Below are 19,060 nucleotides of genomic sequence, written 5' to 3' on the forward strand. Positions count from 1 at the left end.
GTATAGGTGCAGGCAGATTTGGAAAAATTCCATACCAGAACCAACTACATGTTTCCAATGAATGTTCTATTAGAGTAGTTAGCTGACTGCTCTATTAGAGTATCTCGATCCCGTACACCTCCAATGCTGACACAGGTCCTTATTGCATAAACCTCGTCATTATTTGAAGGATTTAACACTGCTCTAAACCGCTCCCATGCTCTGCTTCCTTTCGAGTTCTTCTTCTTCAGAATATAGTCACCATCAATCACCCGTCTAGAAACAACTTGAGGAGATAAGTCTTCATTGTCACCATCAAGCACAATTAAATCGTCACTTTCCATATCGATGTAAAGCACGAGGCGGAACGTTATATTAGGAACGTTAAATTAACGCACACGTGATCAAGCGCAAAATCCTACCGGATAATTTTATATCCGGGTCCGGCCGGGTTTACCCGGACTAAACATGATCCGGATGACCCGACCCGGTTTCAACGCTAACTCGTACAATAATCGATTAGTGGGCGTGGCTCAACGTAAGCTTGTAGACAGCAACGGACATGGTTTTTTGTGCTACAGACTGCACTCACTAATAAATGGGCGTGGCTGAGCGTAGCGATAAGTGGGCGTGGCTGAGCGTAGCGATAAGTGGGCGTGGCTCACAAAAGAGCTGGGCGACTAGCGTTAATAAGTTTCTACGTCGTCAAACTAACAATATCTTTTCTCACGTGATCCAATCCGGGTCAGACCAGGATAGTTCAAGGAGAATGCCGCAAAGCATATAACAACTACATTGGAGGGTTAATTGATGAGAAAGGTTCTGTTACAAAGAAACTGTGGTCTTATATAAAGAACCAAAGAAAGGATCATTGTGGTATAGCACCCCTGAAAGTGGATGGAGTTGTCTACAATGACAGTCTAGATAAGGCTAAGATCCTTAATCATTATTTCACCTCAGTGTTTACACCAATCACAACGGATACACCCCCACTGATGAATGAGCCACCAACAGCAGATATTGATTCTATTCAGGTTGACATTTATGGCGTTGTTGAGCTATTAAATTCTTTAGAGACTCACAAAGCTGCTGGACCTGATGAAATACCAGCACAATTTTTGAAGGAATTTAGTGAACTTCTTGCCCCCTCACTTACTGTTGTTTTCCAAGCATCGTTAAACCAGTGTTCTTTACCGTCTGATTGGAAAAGGGCATATATTGTACCCATTTTTAAGAAGGGTAACCGTGCTATCCCTAATAACTACAGACCCATTTCCTTGACATGCATTTGCTCAAAAATTCTAGAACACATAGTTTATTCACATGTATTTGCTCATTTATCTCAACATAACATTTTATGTGACCAACAACATGGCTTTCATCGCTTAAGATCATGCGAGTCCCAACTGATATTAACTGTAAATGATTTTGCTGAAACCTTGAACAATGGAGAGCAGTCTGATGTAATATTTTTAGATTTTTCAAAAGCATTTGACAAAGTGTCCCATTACCATCTATTTCACAAGCTTCATCATTATGGCATTCGAGGAGATATACTAGATTGGATAAAGAACTTTATGTTAAACAGATCCCAATGTGTAGTAGTTGACGGTCAACAAAGTGACCTGACTGGGGTATCATCTGGTGTTCCTCAGGGGACAGTCCTCGCTCCCCTATTGTTCCTTTGTTTATTAATGACCTGCCTAACCGAATTACATCTAAGATAAAACTTTATGCTGATGACGTGCTATTGTATACTACGATTCATTCCCAAGCTGACTGTCACAGATTACAACAGGATCTTAACACTTTAGAACAATGGGCAGCTGACTGGAAAATGTCATTCAACTTACAAAAATGTGAATTTCTTAGAATCACTAACAAGAAGCACCCAATACTAGCTCAATACACACTGCAAAGTAAAACTATAAAAGAGGTAACACATGCTAAGTATCTAGGTGTAACTATCGACAAAAACTTATCCTGGTCAGAGCACATTAAACAAATTACTAAAAAGGCCAATAACACCAAATGCTTCTTGCAACGTAACTTGAACAAGTGTCCTCTCCAAGTCAAAAGTAACTGCTACAAAGCCCTGATTAAACCTATCTTAGAATATGCAGCCACAGTCTGGTCACCCCACACGCGAAGAGACATCGATGCCATAGAAAATGTCCAAAGACGAGCAGCACGGTTTGCATTTAACAACTATTCTAGATATTCCAGCGTCACTGAAATGTTATCTAACCTTAATTGGCCTACCTTAGCCAGATGCAGGAATGAACAGAAGGCTACAATGTTATTTAAAATTATATCTCACCAAATCGATATTAATGCTGATGATTTCCTTTTTTCTAATCCTAACCTACATCACACTAGAGGCCATGATAAGAGATTTTTAACCCCAATGACTAGAATTGACTGTTATAAATTTTCTTTTTTCTCCTCTGCAATCAATATTTGGAATTCCTTACCCCAACACGTGATTGATTTAACAGAGATTGACCAATTCAAGCACAGCCTAGCTGGACTAGTAACTGTTTAATAATTTATCAATGTGTATATATGGTCTTGTGTATAGTAAATATTGTATAATTATATAAGTTTGTTTTTCTTTTGTAATTGACAGTAGCAATTGTACCCTTTTTTGTGCACCATACTCTTTTGAGGTCTGCACAACAATCAATAATAATAATAATAATCTGTAAACCGGGTCTGACCTAGTCTCGCGTGGCCAGACCGCTTTTTCTCAGCAAGGCGCTTATCGATTAAAATTATAAGCGCCTGCTTTCGAACAGGCGCTTATAATTTTAATCGATAAGCGCCGTGCTGAGAAAAAGCGGTCTGGCCACGCGAGACTAGGTCAGACCCGGATGACCCGGAGAAAATGTGATCCGGTTGACCCGGATGACCCGACCCGGTTTCAACGCTGATCCATTACTGTCCCCAATGCTGGTTGTAATATTATACTTCATGTAGGAGACGATCTCCCTTAAACAATTTCCACTGTAATGATTTCTACTAGCTTGTAAATATGTTAACTTATTTTTTTACATGGAGGTTAGTGAACTTATATAACACTGTGTACATGTGTCAGAGGAAAGAATGGCTTAATTTACACAAGTGAGGTGTCCCTTTAGTAATTACTTTTAATAAACAAAACAAATTTTGCATGTTTTGGTTCTGCACATCACAGCCTACACCTGGAGAATAATATGTCGAGCTAGCCTAGAATCTCTTAGTCCAACTGTTGCATATATGTGATGTGAGCATTATGGACAATTTTCATTACCTGATAGGCAATGTAATTAAGAGCCATTAATCTGCTGATACTTTTAGTTTACTAACAGAAGGTGAAGGGGCACAATGATGAGTGTGTTATACATACTATGGTACACCTAATGGTATTCTGGTTGAATAATCATCTAACAGAATTTTGGGTTCCACTGAAGGCACATTTGGGCATATGGTTCCTACTATACAGTGTTTATGATAAAAGTAATGTATGTATCAGGGGCGGATCCAGAGTTTCGAAAGAGGGGGGGCACCTTTCTGAAAAACAGTTGAAGACCAATAAAACTTGCTGAAAACCAGTTGAAGACCAAAAAAAAAAAAAAAAAGGTCACAGCAATAATAGCTATAGTTATCCTTACCAACTATATCACGTCTGTTATGCAAAATAAAATCCTATTTGTAGCTTCATAGGTAAGCTACACTGCTTCATGAACATTGTGACTGCTTTATTAGAGTAATTGACTGCTCTATTAGAGTATCTCGATCTTGTATGCAATTTCTTGAAGAGGGGGGGGGGGGGGGGCATTTGCCCCAAATGCCCCATCCTGGATCCGCCACTGTGTATCAATTGGTAATTGTAGTAATTGTGTATTACATGACTTGCTGAACAAAAACTGGACTTGTTTGTGTAATTCTGTTTTTGAAATAAATACCACTGAAATACATTGAGCATTTTACAAAAATAATTTATGTATAATTTTACAACTTCTAAAAAAAAGACACGAATGGAATTATCTCACCAAATTCGTCTTTTCATGGAGAGTAAGAGTATCCTTGATTCATTTGTGTACAACAATGGGTAACATGTATTTGTTTACATTGTGATAAAAAATAAGTTTATTGTCATCATTTCTAAGCTTGAACAGTATTCTTGCTTAATGACATAGGTCAAAATCTGTACCTAATGAATGCACCAGTTGATGATCATAATGACACAAGTATCAACTCTGTAGCATTTTGTACTCGTGATTTATGATCGATTAATGAGCACCTGTAATTGCTTGCTGTTTTGGCAATGTACAAATCAATTGTTTCACTCTTCTTGCTGTCTATCACTATTACCCCAAAAGTGCTCACCAGATAAGACCAAAATTTTAACAGCCCATTCTTTGTTTCCTATAGACAACAAAAAATTGTAAAATAAAGTTTAAGGAAAATGTAAACAAGTTGGGCTTTTGCTCAGTGGGTCTCACATAACAATAAATTTGTGGTGTGTGCATGTGACTGATTATTATACAGTGTGAACATTTGTCTGCACAGAAAGACAAGATTATGTGGAAGAACTGATACGTCAAGCTAAGAAAGATGAGCTTACAATTGTAATAAGACCTGCTAAGGTCATTTTCTGTGGAGCTGCTCGAGCAGGTAAAACCAGCTTTTCAAGGCTCCTTCGAAACCTACCATATAAGAAGAACTACACCAGTACAGGAGTTGGTCACACTGAACAAGTGTTAATATCAGGCAAGGTGAATGTTAAAGGAACAAACTGGGTGCACCTTGACATGGAATCAGAAGTAAAGCAACTAACACAACATTTGTTATCCAGAGTGAAAAAGAAGTCAAACAGAACTTCAAAACTGACAAAGTCCATTACTAGACCATTAAGTGATAATGATGGTTCTAGCACTGATTTGAGTTCTGCCGAATTTGTCACAATGGATAAGCCGTTGGTTACAGTAGAACGAACTATGACAACTAATACTGCAGCTGTGTCTATTAAACCTTCTAGTTCTCAAATGATGCCAGAAATATGGGACATCCTCACACTGCTTGACACAGGTGGTCAGCCTGAGTTCATTAACATGTTACCTGCTATAAATGCTTCTGCAGCTTTCACCTTCATTGTCCTCAACCTGTCCAGTGGAATTGATTGTCTTGACCAGAAGGTGGTAGCTGAACACAGTGACAAAAGTTATACCAAACATCAGTTAAATTATACCAATTGCCATTTGCTGAAATGTTTATTGTCCTCAGTAAAGGATTCAGCCAGTAGAAAATCATACTATCCTCACCACTTGATGGTACAAGAAGACCAACATATAGACCCTGCAGTGTGCTTTATTGGTACATGTTGTGATAAGATCAAAGATGAAATTGAAAATGTAGTAGAAACAATTGACCAAAGGATTAATGAATTGGTATGTGACGTTGATGTAGAATCTAATAAATCTTTTAAAGTTTGGACTGATAGTAATGGAAAGATGTTATTCCCAGTTGATAACACTACTGCTGGAACTTACCAGAGTAAAGATTCTGTTCCAAATATAATTCGTCAAGAATTTATTAAAAAGATACTATCCAAGAAGGCTCAGTTTGAAATACCAATTACATGGTTTATATTAGAATTACAATTACGTACCCTCCATGAAGAGGAAGGTAGAGTTTGTATACCATTAGATGATGTCAAGAAAACTTGTGATCAAATTCTTCCTGAAGGTCAAAACCTGGAGATCAAAGAGATCAAAGAAATTTTAAGCTTTTATCATTCACTTGGCATGTTGTTATACTTCAGTGAGGTGGATGGTATGAACAACTTTGTTGTAACTGATTCTCAGTGGCTGTTTCGTAACCTCACTGCAATTGTAACATGCAAGTTTGATACTGGTAAATGTCTGGATAAAAATTTGCTTGATCAACTAGTTAACAAAGGAATTATGTGTAGAAAATTACTTGATGATCTCAACTTGGATGTGCAGGATATCCAGTTAGGATCATTTTTAAATCTTCTCAAACACTTGAAGTTGATTGTACCTTTTGATGATGAATCATTTTTCATGCCGAGCATCCTCCCTACATGTGATGTAGAAGATGTTGATGAAGTTTTTAAAGAGAGTGAATATGGTAAACCAGTATTTTATGTTGATGACAACAATTACTTTACAGTGACTCCCCTACTAATAAAATTCACTGGTAATACAATTCCAAGAGGTCTATTTAGTTTTCTTGTAATTCAGTTACTCCAAAACAACCAGCGCAGTATTCAACTGTATGGTATGAACAAGGGCCATGAGTATCGTCGTTATTCTAATCTCATGTCATTTGTTATCAATGATGATATGACTCAGTATTTATCACTTGTTGATAGAAACTCTTATTTAGAAATAAATGTTGATAATGAACTGTCCACAGTTTATTATGACACTCAAGTTGCTATAACTGATGCTTTGAAAGATGTCTGTGAACAATTTGGTTGGCAGCATGATGACTTTAAGTATGGATTCCTCTGTAACTGTTGTCATTCACACAGCCACAAACATTTGATGTTCCCATCCAAAACCAAGCCTGATAAACGTGCCATATGTGATCACCAACAATCAACTAAATTAGGAGATTCACACCGAGTTTGGTTTAAGGTGTGTTGGTACTCTCACATTAATATTGTCTAGTGCTAGTATTAGCCTACTTTCAATGGGTTATTTTTGAAGGAGTTCAATTCGAAGAGCAGTGGTTGTATGAAATTTTTAACTCTACTAATTACACAATTAATTATGTAGCTAAGCTTTGATCTTGCTACTACCAAGAGTATAGTATAATAGAAACCAAGAGTATCGAACGGGTGTATTACCCTGTAATTAATGATTGCGTGAAGTAGCACAGATATTTCAGTAATTGTTCGTTTATATTGTCATTAAGGATTGCTGTATTTAGCCCAATTCGGGCACTAAACCAAGTGAAAACATGATAGCATTAAAGAAAAATGGCTAATGTTAAAGTTCTGGCACTGCCAAGCAGATCCCTGAAGGTGTGGCAATGTGCAACCGTTGTTTTAGCAAGCTGGAGTTATCTTGGGTCCTTACTACACTTTCCTTGTACAATAACTGTTGAATATTTGGTTGAATAACGCGGAAAACTGGCAAACAAAGACCCGTTGCCACATACACATTTCAAATTACTATTTCACGTAAATGAGCAATTACTGAAATATCCATGTTACTTTATACAATCATTAATCACGGGCTATTACACCATTCGACACTCTTGGTTTCTATTATATACTCCTAAGAAGTGTGTAATTGTTGAACTATACTCCCCTGTAGCATATCATGGCTTTACATTGTTAATTACTAGTCAGCAAGGTAATCAAAATTTCCCTCCACTAGTGGACATGTGCAGTAATTCATACTCTTGTCATTTCACTCTACTTGTCTGCAAAACAAAACTTCCCCTAGTGTAGTGGTCCATGTTTCATTGTAGACGTGATATCCCTTTATCATGTGAGCACATGGTTGCCATTCAATAACAACCCGCTTGGTTAAACAACAACGGCCAAAATTCGTTTTTTGGCATTATACATGACGTTTGAGCATTAAGCCTATGAAATTAGTTTTACCAGCTGCTCTTTGATAATTTCCTTTACCAATAGTAACCAATAGTAACCAATAGTAACCCATCATACAGTAGTTAGTTGTACAGTAATGTCAGTACTGGTATAGTTTGTCATGTATACACAAGTGTTGGTTTCCAGAAACCAGCTATTAATATAATTGAGATACTAACATACAGTTCTACTGTACTGTATGTTGCTACATGAATTGTACAATGCTAGCACTGCTAACCAGTTAACGTAGTGTGCTGGTATACAGTGAAGTGTTTTTGAAAATAAAATTTACACACAACACCAGCTAGTAGTATCAGTCAAGAGTATTTCCATACCAAAGTGTTTATACCACATGTTTGTATTCATGGTTTTCTGTAGAGAATCCCTACTTGTAGCAGTACAAGTTTGTCTGAAGGTAAATTAATCTAAACTGTACACATGGCTGGTCACATGTTTTATTAATTTCAGAACAAACCAGTCAATCATCTACATCACCACATGAACAACCTGTATCAATTGATAGTACAATATTAGCACAAGGTATGTGTTGTTTATACTTGTACACCAGAGCCCACTATACCAACTTGAACACACGAGTTATCCCCATGATAGAACCAGAGTTGGTTACTCCATAAATCTGTATACCATCAGTGCCAAAGAGAAAAGGATTACTGTATAGTAGGTTTTTACTGCACCTATAATTTATCACAAATCTTAAAAGCGTGACACAAATTTCCGCAAATGCAGCTATCTGCGAAAATAAAATCTGCTGATTTTATTATTTCAATTACTAGAAATGCAGTGAAAGAGATGGAAGCGTTGTTAAGCAGTTATATACATGGCTATCATGTTTATTTTATAAAGATATTTTGGACTCCTATCATTGGTGAGGAACTTACTTGTGGGGATGTGTGCTGCTACGTGACGACCCAACACTTACTGCGCTCCCTCTAAAGGATATGCAGTTAGTTTTCGTTTCATGGTGGCACAACAATACGTATTGATTGATACATACCGTATTGTTGTGCCACCATGAAACGAAAACAAACTGCATATCCTTTAGAGGACGTGCAGTACGCTAGTTACAGGGCAAGAAGACACGAAAAGTTGAAAACACACAAAATAAATAAGCACAAATTTAATTACTGCTGTTAGCCACTGTTTGCAAAAATAAAGTCTTCGTGGTAAAAACCTGCTATACAGTACTGCATTTATATACTACTGTAATTGCGTAGGTTAAAATGTACTATAGTGACAATGTTCATTAGAAACTCATGTTTATGATAACTTTTCAGAACCAAAGATGAAAATCTTGAATAGAATAGTTATCCCTAAGATAAGAGCAGAATGGGAAAGTGTTGCTTACTCCATGGACTATGATCCGTACACTGTTAGTGCCATAGAGAAAGAGTCACGCAATCTCCAGGATTGTTGTCAGAAGCTGTTCACTAACTGGCTTACCACTAGTAATGGTCCTAGCCCAAAGACATGGAAAACACTACTGGAGTGTATTGAAGATGTGGAGGAGCTTACAGCTGCAGTGGAGATTAAAGCAGAACTGGTCAAAGGTAATGAATAAATTTAATTTGTAATGATGTTCACATGACATTGTTATTGCTTCAGAAATTAAAGTACCAGTCAGTGATAGGAGAAAACCAGAAACCTCTTAAGTTTGTTTACTTGTTTCTTCAACAGTGTATATTTTATCCCATACAACATGTTGTTGTAGTGTATAATTCATTTTTGAATACAATAAATAATATTATGGCAATTTACAATAACTAGAAAATAATTCTCCTAATCAGTTCCTAGTTGGAATCATTTTGTACTGTTAAACTCGTAGCTGCATCCCCAGTTGAAGTAGTGACTTCACTCCAGGAAGGAAGGAGCTGACTTCAGAAAAATTACTACTTGATACGATCACATTATACTTCTCCAGAGCTCCATAATAATTTAGTACTTGAATATCTGTAGTGGTGAGGTATAGGAATTATCAGTACAAATGTCACTAGGTGAACACTACACACCTTGACCAATCTGATATAATCCTTGTAGGACTTGTGGAGATAACTTGTCCTCCCTCAGAAGGTCATACAAGATAGAGAACTTCTTTGAACAATCATCCAACTTCCTTCTCATAGCCTGTTATAATGTGAAGACACTATACACTATATCATGACATGTACACATACACAACACTATAATGGCTGGAGTAGTGAAAAGGTAACATTTTCAGGGTGCTTATAATACTCAAACAATGCTACTTTGATCTGCAAATTTTGAGGGAATATTTTTGTGGACAGCTACGGCCACCAATCCACAAAACTTATGAAAAATTTCCTCCCTTGAAAAAGCATCATTATACAGTATCCTATACGTAATTTCACATGCAAATAACAACACAACCACCAGATCACAAATCTTCTATGAAATCTTCTATGACTACAGAACACTTACACTACTGGTAGCAGCTGTCTTACACCGATCAACCATTCCATCCAATCCCTGTACCAACCACATGTGTTCCTGTGGGATTGGTGGCTTCTGTACTGGAATAGCTTCAACCTACACACAACAGTCAATACTTTACTGTGTATCATAATATTGTGTTACCTGTTGTGTCTGTGTTACTGGTGGTGTAGTGACATTGACTGGAGCCACATTAGCTACTGGGGGTGTCTGTTCTGAAGGGAGGGGCTGAGCCACACCCCTAACTGGCATTACAGGAGCAGCAATTGGAGGAGGAGCTGAGTAAGGTGTTTTCTATAAATAGAGGTTTACATTGATACTAGTAAAGTATAGCTCTATTTATACCTTTGTAGTCTCCACTGGTGGATCATTCCAAGTTGATTGTGTCCCCCCAGTGGGTGGTACTGGGGGTGGACGTGTGGCAGTGACCATGGCTTGTGGAGGAACATCACTCCTAAGATTTCCTGGTTGTAATGGTGGTATTGGTTCTGTTGATGGCTGGAAGATTGAGACAGGAGGTTGTATAGTAGAACTGGACTGGGAAGCAGGAACTGGGTATGGATTACTAACACTAGTAATGGAGTTCTGGAATGTGTTTGATGACACAGGCTTTGTTGATGGGTAGCTGAATGTTGCAGTTTGTTGTTGAGTGGTTGTCGCTACCACAGTAGTAGCAGTAGTGGGAGGAGCTGGTGCACTTTTAATATCAACTACAGCATATGGGGTGGGTGGAGCTCCTGCAGAATCCTTTGTAGTTGCAGCATTGTGCACTCGGTACAACAATTCCTGCTGTAAAACAGTAAAATATGTACACATTACAACTAGGCTGTGTTATACAGTCAGTCTACAATAGTCTAGTAGTCAACAACATAGCATATGTAATAGGGCTGAACGATACTGCCATTTTACTATCATGATTGATACTAAAGCCACTATTCACGATACTGAATAGTTAACGATACTTACAAATAAGTCAATCATAGCTGGTGCTACATAGTGTATTGCTCAGTATTCCTGCACGAAGTCTTTAAAGGTAGCATCAAACTAGCTACTCTTGTTTACAGTAACAATTATTGTAACACATGCTTTGAGGTTATGTTATGGCGTTCACACCTCGTAACCAGGTTATCACTTACAAGGATTCTTAGCCAAGTACTGCATATCAAATAGATTTTTAATGACAATAATGTACAGGCATGGTGGTATCACGATAGTTAATCACAAAAATATCACGATATCAATACTTTCAAAATATCACGATATATCGTTAAAACAATAATATTACTTAGCCCTAATATGTAACACATTCACACCTCAGATCAAAGGAGCTGCCAGGGCTACATTTGCAATAGTGACTTGGCTCTGAATTACATAATAGTTTTATCATGGCTGCGAGGTATTTTACTGATATATACACCCAAACCTTGAGTAGTCTCGTACCCAAATTTCTTCCCTTTTGTATTTGTGTGGAGTTAAAAGCGGTCTGGGTACGAGACTAAATCCTGAGGGGTAAGGGTGTATATATCAACAAAATCCCATGGTATATCACTCAGAGCACAATCACCTAATAGGTGAAAGAATTACAGAGCACTGACCTCATTTGTTTTATACACTAGCATGATGATCAATTGTGGTTTCAATAGCGTGGGCAAATAGTTACTACGCCATTGATTTTAAACACACACCAGCAACTTTTGATTGTGGGATTGGATTTTGGGTGCAAAGGATCTATGGTTTATTGATATTACATTAAACCTTCGCTGTCGTGACAGTAAGTTAATACATTATTAGGACTATAATCTACTTATCTAGTTGTCATTTATTCCTTTTGTTGTGCGAGGTTTTTGTGGTCTGCTCAATGGCCAGCATACCACTCATGCAGTGGGTAGAAATGTGCATCCATGCATGCCCAAGCGATCGTTTTACAAATCATTCGTCTTAGAATATAGTTTAGTTACGGTCAAATAATCTAAATTTAGCAACTACACTAAGGCTTGCCTAATGTGTAAACTAAAACCCACAATAAAACGCTCCAGCTCAACTACTGATAATACGAATTACCACTCTACACTGAGTAACCACTCTACACCATCTAGTAAACTCTGTTAAATGATTCAATAGCACTGATTAAAACATTAAACTCTTGTAACTGAAATTCTCTGTGATATCTCTAGGATTTGTCTGTTCATCATAACCGAACGTAGCCAGAACGTATCAGATGTTGACCGGGCCATAATTGAATCTGTTAGGCATGTCTATATAATACATACAGTGGTTGTACTTGTATTGGCTTGGGAGATTGATCACCTGTGCTTCAGGCTATTAGCCTTGCAAGTGTTACATATTAGCTGTAGCATGGGACATCTGGCCTGATTTGTATGCCCTTGGCACTGCAGCCCTTGGCTGTCGGGCATACATACCAGGAAAAGCCCTTATGCCCATGTAACAGCTACCACATAGAACCTTTACATTACCTGATCATTAGCATCCTGTCTAAGATATGACAAGGCTGTGTTAACACAACCCTGAGATGCCAAAAGATTGCTGTACTCTCCAAGCTTCTTGCTAACATTTCCACTCTCTGCTGAAGAGTAGAGTTTCCTCTCCTTCTCAACTGCCTTCTTCAGTAAGATCACCTTCTCCACTAAATCTTGTAGGGCCAGAGGAGTGGTTGATGGGGCACTCTTCTCCCTAAACAATATCAACTATCAAACACACACTACAGGATATACATACCATGCATTCAAGAACTTCTCCACATTTCCAGAGCAGATATAACACAGACTGGCACTATCTTGATACTGTCCACCAAGTTCTGTCTCCATTCTCTCACCCAACTGGTCTACGTATTCACCATATAAGATCAATCAGTACAACAATTTTTCTACCACATAAAGCGGCAAAATCTTCTGGACCAGCATATGTGACCAGCACTGCTAAAATTTCCCTCCAATTCTGCAAGTTACCATGACGAGCCAAATCTGACCAGGTTCGGTTCACGATGGCTGACAACAGCTGTAGGGAAGTCAGGACGTCACATGACACACAAACACTTCAAAGCACTGTTACCTTAGATGAGGGACTGGTCTCCTTTTCAAAGTAGACTTGTAACACCTTGGACACCAGTTCACTCCCACCAGCTATTGCTAACACTAGAGCTTCAGCCTACAACAGTTTTATGGTGTTATTGTAACAGTTAATAGTTCCCTTACCATCCTGTTAGCTCCTACACTGATGTCAACAGCTGCTTCAAAGTTACCAACCAGTAAAGCTTGACTGATCATACCATCAATGTCTGAGTAAAGTGTCATAGACAAGCAGTGAGTCATGATAGATACTTACCATTGTCAACATGGATAGTCATTGATGGTAATGTTGTAGGCTTGGCACCTGGTTGTACGTATATATGGAAAGTTAGACCACACATGTACTTTATTGTGTGTACATATACCAGATGCACACGTGCACACACACACACACACACACACACACACACATGCACACACACACACATGTGCACACACACACACATGTGCACACACACACACACGTGCACACACACACACACACACGTGCACACACACACACACGTGCACACACACACACGTGCACACACACACGTGCAAACACACACACACGTGCAAACACACACACACACACACACACGTGCACACACACACACACACACACACACGTGCACACACACACACACACATGCACACACACGTGCACACACACACACACACGTGCACACACACACACACGTGCACACACACACACACACGTGCACACGCACACACGTGCACACACACACACGTGCACATACACACACGTGCACACACACACACACACACACACACACACGTGCACACACACACACGTGCACACACACACACACACACACGTGCACACACACACACACACACACGTGCACACACACACACGTGCACACACACACACGTGCACACACACACACGTGCACACACACACACGTGCACACACACACACGTGCACACACACACACACACGTGCACACACACACACACACACACACGTGCACACACACACACACACACACACACACACTAGATGTACACACAGACAGACAAACAGGTAGACTCACACAACATACCTGATGGTTGTTGTGAAGTTGTCAACTGGTCAAAAGTATCGCTAACTTCTCCACTACCTTCCTTGTCATCTATATATGGTGGAAAGTGTTTGGTAAAATATGTCAACCATGTTCCCTGGTGACATACCATCAGCAACAAATAGTTCTGCTGTTTGTGAATCTGTTTCAGCTTTACCAGCCTGTGACTATGACAACACTAACAACTACCAGACAGGTGCTAACAACGTCATGGGGTAAGCCTGAGAGTATAATGTTAATTCTGTTTGCGTGATAAGTTGATTAACTTGATTTGGTGCTTTTTACCACAAAGAGACATCTCCAAGGGTGTAGCCAGAATATTTTACAGCCTAACTAGTCTATTAGAGCTGAATATAGGTGACTGCTCTATTAGAGTATCTCAATCTTCCGTCACAGTACTTCTCTTCAAATATGATATAAAACATTAGGTTCTATTAGGATAAGGGAGGTCATCTATACCTGCAGATATACTAATCCCTAATTCATTCATGGCCACTACATGATTATGACTGGTGAACCCATGAGCACCAGACTAAATATTTCATCTGAGCGTGTGCCGCAAATATCAATTAGTAAAGAAACATTTTTGGCTATTCTGGAGACACTTTTGGGCTTGACTCTACCAAACCAATACTGAGCCATGAAGTTAATATGAGGATGATTTCTGGTCAAAGATTTTGTGAAAAGGTGTTAACCTCCATCATTCCTAATATAGTTTCCTAACTTTCACTGAGACAATTGCCTCAGTTGCCTCAATGGTAGCTATGCCACTGCTCACAGTATGTTGGTAGTGAAATATCTGTTAGGGACCAACCAATAACCCACATGGTAGCACCAGTTTTGAGAGCATCATCTATTCCAGTTTGAAACCATTACATACTGCCACACAATGGTTATGAGTTTCAGAACTCAATTGTTTTACAAAATGTTTAAATCACTCAGGCTTACCCCACTTGCTAGAAACTACTTACTGAGGCTAGCTGCTCCATACGCTGTGACAACTGTAACACATCCACACTACCAGCCACTGAGCTAGTACTAAATCCTGCAAACTACAACACACACTACATATTACATCATTGTTACATTGTTAGCTTACCTTCTTAGATAGGTCAGTAGAGTCATAACCTAACAACTTCAGATAGTGTTGTCTACTGTCTGTTTCAAATGTGACCTGTTACATCATTGTAATATGTACCATGTAGTATTAGCAACAATTTACAAGTGTAAGAAATTTTGTAGAAATATTAAAATGCAATGAAATAAGGGAGGCCATCTATACCTACAGCTACTACTAGTGGACATTTAATTCCTACTTCACTCACGGGTCACAATGGGTACAAAATAATTGATAGGAAATAATACCAGTGGATCACATGATATGATAGGAAATAATACCAGTGGATCACATGATATGTAAATAAGGTAGGTGTACTGTCACCACATATAGTAGTCACCTTGAGGAAGCTCCAAAGGTTCTTATCTTCTTCAGTTTCTGATGACTGTACTTTGTGCTCACAGAACTCCATGTATTGCTCCTTGGCAAGAGCTCCCTCCAACAAACTTGACCTCTCCAACAAGTTTGGCTCAGTCACCACCTGACTGAGTGTAACTGTCTTTGGCGTAGCAGCCCCTCGTGTGTTTGTGAAGTGGACCAACTTTCCTCCAAACTAAACAAGACACAATAAATTTATCTTCCTCCACAGAGTGCTGTACATCTTACAGCAAAGTTGGCAGCACAAGGTCTCCTCAGCCATTTTGGTGGAGCCTTCAGTGGAGCAGTATTGGATGGAGCCAGTGGAGACTGTAAACTAATTCCTGAGAATGGATCATTAGGATCAACTTCACTGGACACCTGTACAATAGTCCAGTGATGACACATCTGATAAGTGTGTACACTATCACCTGAGCTTGTTTAGGTGGCTCTGGGGTTCCACCCCCTAGCAGGGAGTAAACACAGATGTGACCATCAAAAGAAGCCACAGAAATCATATCAGGGTTACGAGGACACCACTGGACATCAAAACACCATTGAGCAGTTGATGGTAGTTCATACACAATCTAATAGTGAATATAATAATTGAGCCATGGAAAATAGAAAGGGACCTTATGGTGAAAAGTGGGAATTTACAATATCCCTAATTATCTGAACAAGTGTAAAATTTTCACTGTTACAAAATACATCATTACTCATATTCTATCAATTGTATTTGAAAATTTTTTCAGTATATTGCTAATACATCAATGTATTCTGTAAAAATTACAGAGATGGATAATTATATATTTTAAATAATGTGGCATTCTAATTAATGCACACTGTTAAATTTTCCAACTTAAATAGTGTTGTTCATAGCTTTTACACATGACATGAAATATCTAAATTATAACAGTTAAATAGAACATCCATCATAGTGTTTAATTACTGAATAATTGGAATTTTTATGGAAGTCACGCTAAGGACCCTTTCTATTTTCCATGGCTCAATTTATTAATAACTATATGTATCAACTGCTGGGAGGAAGGTAAAAGTGAGAATTAAAGAATTTATGTAAAAAAGAAACTGGTACCAATCCATTAGTCCTCTATCCACACTCCTGACATTGTCAGTTAACAACCAGACACAATACAAAAGTTATGGGAATACCCAGAAAATATATTGGTCACAATTCATGATTCTGGTTGGAATGATCCTAGTCACAATTCTGTATAGTAGCCATTTAGTGGCCGAGGTAAAAAGTTGCTTTAAAAGAAATAAATATGTCCGGGCCATAATATGATACAATACAGTAAACAAAACATGTCCCCTTGTGTGCATGTACTGGAACATAACGTAGAGAGAATGAACAAAACTCAACAGCTTGAAGGCGTTATTTTCAAAAAAACATTTCTGTTCCGAGGGATTCTTCTCACATTGTCACCTGGACACCACAGTGTAACATTTACTACCCACTTCTCCTCCAGGTTCAGTTGAGTTAGGATTCCAACAGAGCACACGGTTGTCTTTAGCAGCAGTCAGTAAGAGATCTGAGTCTTGAGGACACCACGCAACAGATAAGATGCCTCTGAAATAAAACAAACAACACCTAACATGCTTGGGATCTATAAACGATACAACTACTGAAACTGTTTTAACAACTGACAGCAAATACCTCTTGTGTTTATCAAACACTTTCACTGGAGAAGTAGCAAATCTCAAGTCCCACATCTGAACATCACAACTATCATCTAATCAATACAAGACGATTACTAACCTGTACAATTGGTGATCGATCATCTTCTGAAGCAGTTATCATCTGAGTGGCAACATCAGGGTGCCATGCTATCGCCTTACAGTGAAACTGTTGAACAGCATAAAATAGTATCATCAATAACCTACTACTTTTAATAAGCCGCTACTACTTATAATAAGCCACTACCCACAATAAGCCACTACCCACAATAAGCCACCATCCACAATTCCATATATATAGTAAAAGAACTTTGGTAGAAAAAAAGTTTGTCGAAAATCCACTATTGAAAAATTGATGATAAAACTTTGGCAAATGGGGCTTCACCCAAAAAATAAATTTTAGCTACCACGTACTGTACCACTTGAATGCAACATCGTGGCAGCCGTTTCAATCACGAGTTTTATCCCTCGCATTGAGGGATGATGACTCACGGTGAAAATGGCTGCCACATCCCTTAATTGGCTTAATCGCTTGTACTTGCGTGTAGTAACGTTGCATTCAAGTGGTAGCTACCATATAAGTGTAGGAATCATTTGCTGTTTCTAGTAATGTAGAGAGTAATGTTTGGATTTTCATGAACTCTTGTGGGACAGAGGAACACTTGGAAATACACATGATACCTGTCCCAATACTTCAATACTTCAATACCCAACATGGTCAATCTGCTCACGTAATTGCTAAAAATAATTGGCGGATAAAACTTTGGCGATTGTTATGCTATTCGTCAAATTCACCAAACTATTTTACTGCCAAAGTTTTCTTATTATACAGTAAGCACCAATTTAATACATTCACTTTACCATTGAGGTGGTATCAGACACTGTTATGATTGGCTCATTCTTCCGCAGGTCCCAGACAACAGACCTCCCACTTGGTGAGGTGCTGGCTAAAATGTGTTGAACCTGAAACAATAACACACCTTGAATGTGTTGAGCGTATTCTATTATAGTACACAATTATTAGTTACTTAGGTAACAATAATCATGTACACTGTAACAATAGCAATGAGAATATGATACATACAATAGTTGAAATGTTGATATACTGTGTTTTATAAATTAACAGACAAGCATTCAATTGAACTAACCCTGAAACATATTCTAACAAAAATTCAAATACTCTAATAGAGCAATCACCTGACATCTGAGAATGCTTTAATTTAACAAGCTCAGGACCACACTGCCAAAATAATGAGCTAAAACAAGTTCACAATAAAATTATAAGTTTCTGATCATTCTGGTGCATAGCGACCTACTGTAAAACCAGCTGAAAAAACTGTACATCGTTATGGCCAACCATGTGAGCGCTCTTTTCTCTAATGTCACCATAGCAAAACTGTCACAGAGCCTAAAAATGAAGGGGGGGGGGGGGCTTCAGCCCCCAAAGCCCTCCCCCTGGACCCGCCCCTGGTATGGCTTTTATAGAACCATTTTTTGCTTTGATCCTCCCACACAAGGTTCTTTATATATCACACAGTACTACTACATGTAGTCATGGTTACATATTTTACGCGTCAAATACTACCTGATAGTAACTGTTAAATGATCCCCCCAATATTTATATCGTATATAGTTGAGGAATGGCATACCTGATAATCTTATTCACATTCCACATTAGGAT

The 19,060-nt window shown here is 38.5% G+C and overlaps 2 protein-coding genes across 3 annotated transcripts in view; one reads left to right on the forward strand and one right to left on the reverse strand.

The window, feature by feature from the left end:
• Positions 1-9,366, forward strand: part of LOC136260880 (uncharacterized) — a 74,811-nt gene extending 65,445 nt beyond the window's left edge. For both annotated transcript variants that reach the window (XM_066054780.1, XM_066054781.1), the window contains 5 exons: positions 4,534-6,626; positions 7,970-8,006; positions 8,060-8,131; positions 8,887-9,159; positions 9,215-9,366. In XM_066054780.1, the coding sequence (XP_065910852.1) occupies positions 4,534-6,626; positions 7,970-8,006; positions 8,060-8,131; positions 8,887-9,159; positions 9,215-9,261 (2,522 nt within the window). In that variant the 3' untranslated portion in view covers positions 9,262-9,366. The remainder of the gene's footprint in view (positions 1-4,533; positions 6,627-7,969; positions 8,007-8,059; positions 8,132-8,886; positions 9,160-9,214) is intronic.
• On the reverse strand, positions 9,263-19,060 carry LOC136260883 (protein transport protein Sec31A-like). Its single transcript, XM_066054785.1, has 23 exons — positions 19,029-19,060; positions 18,241-18,342; positions 17,462-17,548; positions 17,360-17,415; positions 17,161-17,272; positions 16,116-16,271; positions 15,934-16,065; positions 15,668-15,880; positions 15,310-15,384; positions 15,182-15,262; positions 14,320-14,377; positions 14,193-14,261; positions 13,403-13,450; positions 13,273-13,355; positions 13,130-13,225; positions 12,949-13,075; positions 12,797-12,902; positions 12,535-12,751; positions 10,406-10,849; positions 10,205-10,354; positions 10,049-10,156; positions 9,619-9,733; positions 9,263-9,559 (listed from the first exon to the last, which is right to left on the reverse strand). The coding sequence occupies exons 2-23, from the start codon at positions 18,241-18,243 to the stop codon at positions 9,423-9,425; spliced, it is 2,673 nt and encodes an 890-aa protein (XP_065910857.1). The 5' UTR covers positions 18,244-18,342; positions 19,029-19,060; the 3' UTR covers positions 9,263-9,422.

This window comes from Dysidea avara, chromosome 7 (assembly GCF_963678975.1).
Source record: "Dysidea avara chromosome 7, odDysAvar1.4, whole genome shotgun sequence".
Classification (NCBI taxonomy): Eukaryota; Metazoa; Porifera; class Demospongiae; order Dictyoceratida; family Dysideidae; genus Dysidea; species Dysidea avara.

What these genes read in the sequence shown, in the direction of transcription:
- LOC136260883 (XM_066054785.1), bottom strand. An exon ending in ACCTTTGGAGCTTCCTCAAG is followed by an intron (nt 15,385 to 15,667) that starts GTGACTACTATA and finishes ATGATGTAACAG; the next exon opens with GTCACATTTGAAACAGACAG. An exon ending in CACCAGTGGAGACTACAAAG is followed by an intron (nt 10,355 to 10,405) that starts GTATAAATAGAG and finishes CTCTATTTATAG; the next exon opens with AAAACACCTTACTCAGCTCC.